The sequence below is a fragment of the Entelurus aequoreus genome, linkage group LG04 (genome assembly GCF_033978785.1).
Source record: "Entelurus aequoreus isolate RoL-2023_Sb linkage group LG04, RoL_Eaeq_v1.1, whole genome shotgun sequence".
Classification (NCBI taxonomy): domain Eukaryota; kingdom Metazoa; phylum Chordata; class Actinopteri; order Syngnathiformes; family Syngnathidae; genus Entelurus; species Entelurus aequoreus.
Window position 1 is genome coordinate 18,503,092 of NC_084734.1, and position 9,893 is coordinate 18,512,984.

The following is a 9,893-nucleotide window of genomic DNA, read 5'->3' on the forward strand; positions in this document are numbered from 1 at the left end:
CTGTACTGTACTGGACTCTACTCGACTCTAGATTTGTCACGGCACCATGTCAGCAAGGACACTAACAAGTGAAGTGAATTATATTTATATAGCGCTTTTCTCTAGTGACTCAAAACTCTTTACATAGTGAAACCCATTATCTAAGTTACATTTAAACCAGTATGGGGGGCCACTGGGAGAAGGTGGGTAAAGTGTCTTGCCCAAGGACACAACAGCTGTGTCTAGGATGACAAGCGGGGATCAAACCGGGAACCCTCAAGTTGCTGGCACGGCTGCTCTACCAACCGAGCCACGCCGCCCTAAACAAACATGCTTGAGGATTGGGGATATTCTGATAAGGGTTTTATACTGCCGATACCAATCAACCATGTGTGAGATTGGCCGAAACCGATCACTTTCCTTAACTGTACATTTTAATCAGGTAAAAAACACTGGAGTCCAGTGTGATAATATCAACACAATATTTAAACAACCGTAGTTTTTATAATATTTTATTACATACAATTGTTTGATCAAAACAAAGTCAATAGTACACTCACTAAACAAAAGTAAAAACTACTATCTATTACTCTTTAATTAACCATTAGAATATTAATAGTTGCATAATACAACTGGAAATTATGCAATATGTAACGGAAAACTCTTTGAGTGGGAAAAAAAAGAAATTTTTTGACACACATGGTCTGAAATCTAAATATTATTGTTCATAGGGTGACCTGTTTTTTGTATGAGTTTGTGTAAGCTAACTTTTTTACTCGTGAAGCGCAGAACACACAACATGCACCCCTATTGCATTGACTGTGCTATTATTATTATGACAAGTGCACCACATGGTGGCAATTTTTTTTTCTCAAGAGTCAATGCACGCTACAAAACAGCCACTGTAACTTTGTGGTGTTTAGCCCAAACCCACGTTTGGTAAACAGCAATGTTCCCTCTAATTTTTCATGTGTGTGAGCAAACGCAAAAACTCCCTGAGCATTCAGTGGAGCCCATGTGAGCAACATCAGACGTGCACACTGTGGCTACACCAGCAGCACACCTGTCCCAAACCTGACTAAATAACAAGTTAAATCTCCATCCATCCATTCATCCATTTTCTACCGCTTGTCCCTTTCGGGGTCATGGGGGGTGCTGGAGCCTATCTCAGCTGCATTTGGGCGGAAGGTGGGGTACGCCCTGGACAAGTCCCCACCTCATCACAGGGCCAACACAGATAGACAGACAACATTCTCTTATTACAATCAAATGACAGCAGTCATTTCCATGAGGTTATTTTCTAATATAAGTGTTTAGGCCCACTTACAATGATAATAACAAATAATATTGTTTTTCATGAACTGTGTACTTGTATTGTTTGTCTGGGTGGAGGTCCTGCTTTGGAAATAATTTGTACCCCTTTCAGACATTGCATTTAGTTCCCATTAAAACATTCACATGTTGCACAAGCAGGGGATCATGTGTACATTCCTGCAACTTTCTGTTTGTAAAAAATATATTTTTATTAGTATTTATTTAATATACTAACAGCATTTCATGATTAATATTTATAAATTAAGATTCCTAATAAATGACACTAGAATAAGCACACATTTGATTGGTAAATCATACTGTAACGACCTGGAATTACACTTTATGTGTGGTGTTGGAGTTGTCCGACTTTTTGTGTGGCTGTAAACGCATCACTAGCTAAGTGCCATATGTGCAAGTGTTGGCGCAAGTGAGAAAGAGCGAGCGGCTGCTGTTGATATAACAAAGTTGGTTTTGGTCTGGTTTGTACTGCAGAAAATGACCAGTTTTGCTAGATACAATTTTTTTTACTAATGTTTTGGTGATGTGTTTATGGCCGACAAAGAGTTTTGCTCAGTAAAGTGATCAATGGAATTCATGTCCTCAAAGCGTCTCGACAGACGTTACAATATTTGAACAATGATGATGGAAACTGTTTTCTCTGTCGTGTCCGTGTCATGTCGAAAATTGTTATGCGCTTATTTTTTTATTTGATTTTGTGCGTGGCATAGATTTGCCGTGCGCAGAGGACGCTTGAGCAGTGCACAATTGCACAGGCGCACCTTAGAGGGAACATTGGTAAACAGACAAGCACATTTGAGGTGTAAAATATGTAAACTTTTAGTAGGATACACATTCAGTATTTGTTTGGAAGCTGTCAACCATTTACAGTATATTGTTATTCTCTTTTAAATGGTAAATAACTAGTTTTATTCATGGTTACTTAAGTAGAAAGTGTTTTGATGGCACTATCTGCGGGATAAAAAGAGTGCTGCAGCTGTGAACCGAGCAGAGGGCACTGTCTCTCATCTGAATTCACTCACTATTTTTCAGCAGGAATATGCTTTGACGTTGTAAGAACCAGGTGTAGGAATGGGTACAAAATTCTGTACTTTTTAACTACCAAGTACTGATTCAGGCAAAATCTAACGGTATCATGTTTAGAAAGCTTTGTTGCACGTGACCTCATGTCCAGTTGCAGACTCGGCACAAACTCAAGCACTTGGTGGGTAAGCGGTTGTATTTGTAGCAGGCTGCCTCTAGATAATGTTGCAATTTTCCATACCAACAAAGCAAGCATGCCTGATAGAAAGCTCTTAAAAGTAAGGCTCCACTTTTCAAAATGCTCTAGCTTGATGCTAATTGATGCCATATACTTGCTACTGAATAGCATCAATGATTTAAAATGGCGATTTCAACACCTCAAAATTTGGCAACAAAAACTACAACTAAGATGCATGTTACAATCAAACAGATGGTGTGTAATAAGTACAATACTTGCAGTATAAACACATTGTAGGACTCAACAAAATACCAGACTGACACATCAACTTAATGGCAATAATGTATTCCTGACGAACACACCTAGGGAAAACAGAAATGAATGCATACGAGACTCAGAAGTCAGATAGCACAGTTATCATTGTTACATTTCTTTTAGATTTTTTTTTAATCATCATACAAATTAAGATTTATTACCACATGGTACACAAAAATGAAATGTTTAGGGTTTTGTATGGGTGCATCCATCATTTGCATTTTTTTTTACCATTTGCCAGTAAAAGAAGGGATCCACTGTTTTGATTTCTTACCATACCTTGTCTCACAGTGACTTATTTTTAGCATGTCAGATACATTCCAATTAATTAAAGTCTTCTACATGCAACCCTCAGTGTAAAAGGTTTACCTCACACCTCTGATGTGAAGGGGGAGTGATTGATGTTGTCCTCATGGATGGGAAAGTGTAAACGTATATATCTGTATATAAATTACTCTGTACACATATTATGTATATATTCGTATATATGTTTGATTTTTTTATAGCTATATTAGTCTATTTATACCTGCATTGTCCTTTCCATCATTGTAACTGAGCTACTGTGTTGAACAATTTCCCTTGTGGATCATTAAAGTTTGTCTAAGTCTAAGTCTAAGTTCTCACGCAGAAGAAAAAAAAGGTTATTTGTGGTCAACAATATTTTGGACAGGCATGAAAGATACAAAAAAGCACATGATGTCCTTTTTGCCTTCCTGTTCTTGTTGGTTTGCACATTTATGAGTTAGTGATTATGTAATTTGTTACATAACGTAAAGGGGAGCCTTGGAGGAACGTGCTATCACCATACACACACACACTATGCGTATCTCCATCTCTGGCTGCTCAATACTAACGTAGCATACATAGCACACCTAGCAACACAATGTTAACATCAATGTGCACTACTGTTAATTTTAATTCAATTATATGTACCGGTATGTTGATGACATCCATCCATCCATCCATTATCTACCGCTTGTCCCTTTCGGGGGCGCGGGGGGTGCTGGAGCATATCTCAGCTGCATTCGGGCGGAAGGCGGGTACACCCTGGACAAGTCGCCACCTTATCACAGGGCCAACACAGATAGACAACATTCACACACTAGGGTCAATTTAGTGTTGCCAATCAACCAAACCCAAGGTGCATGTTTTTGAAGGTGGGAGGAAGCCGGAGTACCCGGAGGGAACCCACGCAGTCACGGGGAGAACATGCAAACTCCACACAGAAAGATCCCGAGCCCGGGATGGAACTCAGAATCTTCGTACTGTGAGGCACATGCACCGTGCAAATATTCTCAATTATGTCGAAAAAACATAAAAAAACGTTTTACTTTATTTTGACTTTTGAATAAACACTAATAAGGCTACAGTAAACCCTTGTTTACCACTGTCATTTGGTTCCGACCCGGACTGTGGCAGATTAATTTCCGTGAAGTAGGAATTATTAATTATTCTGTAAATCGAATATTTTTATAGCTAGAGCATAGATAACTGTTAACAACCTTCTAAATACTCATTTTATTATTATGAGAGCCCTACAGACATAAAATAACACCCACATAGTCACCTTTACACTCAATTAATCTAACACATTAATGCTTCCTGAGGCTGAGCCAATCAGTGGCCACAATACTGAACAGCGTGCTCTGATTGTTTGGTCTCATCTAATGGCCGATACTACTGTAGTATTGTTATTTTTACTTTATTTAGTGATTTTTATGTTTGAAAGTGCTTAATTTCGGCGAAAAATACATAGAAAATGTATACATTTAAAAAAAGAAATTCTCAATAGAGGGAAGCTACAAAGTTTGAAGCACGATGTGATAATAATTAGGGGTGCCTCGGAAAAATCTATTCACATCCAGATTCTTATTTGTTATGAATTTATTTAAAAAAATAAATTTTTAGGCCATCTTTTACGCTTAATCTCTGCACGTCATATTTCAGCAGCCAAGTGCAGCTTTTGCAACCTGTAACCTGCTTTCTGTATACCAAATATATCAAAAATCAGTTTAAATCGAGAATCGATTATGAATCCAGAATCGTCACCCCAAAAATCTGAATCGAATGGAATTATGAGTTTATTTAATAATATAATAATATATAATATTAACATATGCAGTGCAATCCACAAAGAAACCGCATTCATTTTATTTCAGTCCTTATATTTTTAGTACTGCATATAAAATATAATGAAAAATTATATTTGTATTACATCTAAATTGCTTTAAAATATGTATCAACCTTTGTATTTGTTTATTTCACTCAGTCTAGGAACATTACATATATTTATCCCAAATCATGCCCTAAGTCAGTTGAAATAGGCTCCAGCTTACCTGTTACCATAATGACAAGCAATATAGAAAATAAGTAAAAAACATTTTTCTAAATTAATTTCCAATGTTTTTACCTTTTTTATTTTATTTCATTCAGTTTAAGATTAAAAAAAATCTTACAATATTAGTATCTATAAACTTTTTTTTTCTTGTTTTAAAATGTTGCTTTGAATATTTGCAGGGAAATACATTTTATTCAAAAATTTAGCCAATCCCTATTTTGTGACGGGAATAACTCCATATTCATATCAACAATTGCTTTTAATTTATGGTTGTTTTTTCTGGAACCTTGTCAAGCTTCTGGCTGGCAGTAACAACCTTTCTTTTGTTTATGACAGTGCCACCTGTTGCTTTGGAATGCAATTTGCAGCCTTCAAATGCATAACATGCTTCCATGTGTTTATGTCAGGTTTGGCTGTCGGTTTGGGCATTGGAGCCTTGGCAGAGGTCGCTAAGAAGACCATGAGACATAATGCTGCAGCAGGTAACAAGCATGCACACGCACAATAAATACAAGTTCCTACAAGCTTAAATATCAAATTGGAAGTGGTTTGGAAGCAAAGTTGTGGATAAAGAAAGGTACAGTACCAGACGTACCTTCATGCAAGTCGTTGTTAGCAAGTCGCTACTTGCAGCTTCTACACGCTTCTATCCACATAAACAAACATTAGCCGATCTGCTAAACCTGCACATCACTTTGTTTGTGTGCAGTATTCCAGTCAGGCTGCTTGTGTGTTAAATCCCCTATGATAATACGCAACCTGACTGCCCACTAACACGTTAACGTTTTCTTAAAAATGGCTGTAATGTAATTTTTTTCCTATAGGAGAGAATAAAAAGTCAATCCTGGAGTCCAGTCCCTTTCTGTCTGAGGCAAATGCTGAACGCATTGTGAGGACATTGTGCAAAGTCCGAGGAGCTGCCTTGAAACTTGGACAGATGCTCAGCATTCAAGGTGAGGCACAACAAGCACTTTTACACCTGAGCTCTCCCTACAGGCTTCACATGCAACTCCCTCCATCATTAGATGGAAAAATGTCAGTATTTTTGAAGGTGCTGTGAAAAGGGTAAATACTTTTTGTAGGCACTGTAAAAAGCACCAATACATTTTTGCCTGTACTGTAAAAAGTGTCAGTACTTTTTGTAGGTACAATAAAAGTTTTTTTTATACTTTTTGAAGGTACTGTATGAAGTCTCAGTCATTTCTGAAGGTACTGTAAAAAGGGTCAATGCTTTTTGTAGGTATTGTGACAAAGCGGGGATAGATGATGCTATTGTCCTAACTCCATAATTGGCCATGACGCATGTCATATGCTGTGGGCATGTCAACATTTGCATTTAAAATTTGGAGACATTTTTCGTAAATGTGCAAGATTCTGCGCGTGTGATTTGTGATGAGTGAATGAAGAACCACTCAATTTTAAAAGTGTGGTACGAGACATGCAGTGATTCCAGTGAATCTGGGACCTGTGTATTTATGTGTTTCTGTGATGCTTTAAAAGTTAGGATATTGAGAAATAGATTGTTTGTCATTAGAAGGAATTAAGTTTTCCTTCACCATTACTGATCGTAACATGCATAAAGATGGAGCATTCTTATGCGAGTGCCAAATGTATTTACGGTGGTCCAAATGTATTTGTGGTGTGCCGCGACAAACAAAATACATGAAAGTAATATGTTTAATGGTAAACACTGCAGAATGTGTTGCAAAGTACATCAACACTTAGAGACAAATACATGTAAAGTCCTTCAATAAAAGTCAGTAACCTTAGTAGATAATTTTTCCATCAAATGAAGCAGCAAGAAAGTCAAACTGGACCAAAAATATCTGTCATTTCTAATTATGGTATGATACTGTTGTAAAAATTAAAGCTGAGGATACTCACGTTGTTCACGTTTTGATACTTTTCCTTTTAGAATAAAAGCACAGTGGTTTTAGTGCTGGTAAGTATCAGGTTGGACACGACAGGAAGGCAGTAAACATCAGCTCGTGTTGCAGTCGTGAAGGCGTCATTATTTTTATTTATGTGAGTCCAACAACTCGGTCTGTCCTTCGCCGGACGTCCTTCAGTGTTAGCAAACAAGTTTGTCCAAACGCTTGGAGTAAACAAAGTTTCACATGATTGACAGTTTGAGGTGTGTCTCTGAGGCAGGGACATATTTTCCATCAAAAAGCGGTTGAGATGAACAACGTCTTTGGCCTTCATGCGCTTCAAGAAATGCTAGCAGCTTGTCATCGCATTGAGACGTAAATCTAAAATCAGTGCTGCTGGTTTCCAAGTAGGTCACATCCAAATAGTACGCTAACCTTCAGCGATTGTTTTAGCATTTAGTCTGCTCTTGCCAATCACCTGCTATCTTATCCTGTTTGCCTTGTTGGTTTAACTTTGCTAAATAATTCAGATCAAATGTAACTATTAGGGATTTGTCGATCAATCAGCCACCAATCAATATCGGACGATTTCAGTGAATAACATGTCATCGGCCAGTGCTGATGAAAACCTTTTAATGCCAATCACAAGTCGATACCCTCTGACTGATACTTTATTTATTTTTGGTGCCCCGGCTGGCAACTATCTCCATACAGTGTATAGCCTCTCCCCTAAATTACTAATCGTCACCTTCTTTTTGGCAAATAAAATACGTGTTACAAGTATTATTATCACTGGAGGATGAGGCTAAACCTGTTGCACACAGAGTAAGAACAAGCATGGCAAGGCATGCTAATCGCTAAGCTAGCTTGAAACAACAGAAGAAGTACTTACTAAAGTTTTAGAAGTGGAGATAAAAACGTTACAGCAAAAAATAATCAGATGTTAACAGAAAATGAACAAGTAGATTATTAAGGATTAGAGAGAGGATAAAATAACATAATGTGTCAGAAGAGCGCACATCAACAATATACATATACTGTATTGGTAGTATCGGTAGATGATCAATACGCGGACCACTCGCTGTGTGGCACCCCTATCCGGTAGAATGACATTTTACCACAAACGTATTCCTTTCCCGTTCCTGCTTTGTCACATAAAAGAGTATAATAGTCATTACCATCCTGCATGTGTCATAAACGTCTTGCAAGGCAAATATACTGGGTTCAATCCTCGGTGGGACTGCTGGGAAAAAGGTTTGCAAATTTATGTTTAATTTATATTACATTTGTTATTTTGCGATGAAAAAAATTAATTGTTGATTAATTTTTCTCCCATAATATGACATTAAAATCAAGTTTGAGTGAAATACAAATTAAGTGTAAGAAAATGTTGGGTGGGAGGGCCTTCAAATCGTGCTTTGTGTCCCAATTTACCCAATTTTGTCAATACTTCTGTGATCAGATCGCTATTTTTCATGTTCAAGGGGTTGTTTGCAAGCTTAGGGCAGGCAGATGCCTTGAGAGCGTTAACTTTCCAATAAGTATTATATAATGCACTCTTGACAACTACGCCTGTAAGTAACTGGACCGATATCCAATAATCGTAGAATTGTATTAGATTGGGACACTCCTAGTATTTATGATTATTTCATACAGGTATGTTTCTCATATCATTTTGTTTTTATGAAAAACACTAAATGACTGGTGCATGTGTACCAGCAGTGGTACGGTACGGTACAGTTAGAGGATCAGCGCTACAGTCAATTAAAACACAGAGTTCCTGCTTTCAAAACATTGAACGCTCCTCTTTTGTTAGTAAGAATTGATCGCTTTCTCCTAATTGTGTTTTACTTTATAATAGTCATTGCAGGATCATAGACTAGAAAATGTGGGAGGAGCTTAAACTTGTCAAATCTTGAACCACTTAAGGTTTATGACTGAACATAAAAGTATTTGAGTGCTACATCTTTGAGTATTACTATTACAATACTCAGGTCATATTATTTATGATCTTCTTGACAATAATGTCAAATCAATGTTTAGAATCCATTATTTGCTTGTTGAACTTGGATTATTATTTTCTTTTTCAGATGATGCGTTCATCAACCCGCAGCTGGCAAAGATATTTGATCGAGTGCGGCAGAGCGCCGACTTCATGCCCATCAAACAAATGATGGTAATTAACTTCACATTCTGACCTTATTATTTGAACATGATTTATTTTTCATATTTATATACTGGATACTGTCATAAATAATTGCAAATTACCTGGTACAAAAGTATATAGACACTTCTCATGTTATTCAATTAGAAGTTGTCTCCAAAATGTTGCTTAGTGTTCAGACATCAGAAATGAAAGAAACCCACTAATACAGTATGCTTTGCACGTGTGTGTGTTTGTTTTGATGCTGTGCAGAAAGCGTTGAACAGTGACTTGGGTCCAAACTGGCGAGACAAGCTGGAGTTCTTCGAGGAGCGTCCATTCGCCGCCGCGTCCATCGGTCAGGTGCACCTGGCCCGGTTGAAGGATGGCCGGGAGGTGGCCATGAAAATCCAGGTGGAGCTTTGACGCTTTTTGTGTGCGCGCGTGTTGGGGTTCGTGTGTGTGTGTAAGTTTACACAATACACACACGTCGGGGAAAAACCTCTATTTTTGTGTGCTTTGTTTACACAACAAAAATGACCCGTAGCTTCCCTTGACAAACTTCATGATCTTCATCGTATGTTTTTTTTTCATTCCCACATTTTTTAACACGTTTCCTCAATTTTAAAACGAGTCTCGTCATTAAGTATCAACTCAACCGCAGAGAGTAACAGGTGTAAGAGATAAGACACACACTTATTTTCATATTTGTAC

At 37.6% G+C, this 9,893-nt stretch overlaps 1 protein-coding gene across 2 annotated transcripts in view; it reads left to right on the forward strand.

The window, feature by feature from the left end:
* LOC133647754 (atypical kinase COQ8A, mitochondrial-like) overlaps window positions 1–9,893 on the forward strand; it is a 24,750-nt gene extending 14,857 nt beyond the window's left edge. The window contains exons 6-9 of one of the 2 annotated variants that reach the window (XM_062043444.1): window positions 5,573–5,647; window positions 5,990–6,118; window positions 9,127–9,212; window positions 9,453–9,893. In XM_062043444.1, the coding sequence (XP_061899428.1) occupies window positions 5,573–5,647; window positions 5,990–6,118; window positions 9,127–9,212; window positions 9,453–9,605 (443 nt within the window). In that variant the 3' untranslated portion in view covers window positions 9,606–9,893. The remainder of the gene's footprint in view (window positions 1–5,572; window positions 5,648–5,989; window positions 6,119–9,126; window positions 9,213–9,452) is intronic. The other variant, XM_062043445.1, reaches the window with a different exon arrangement.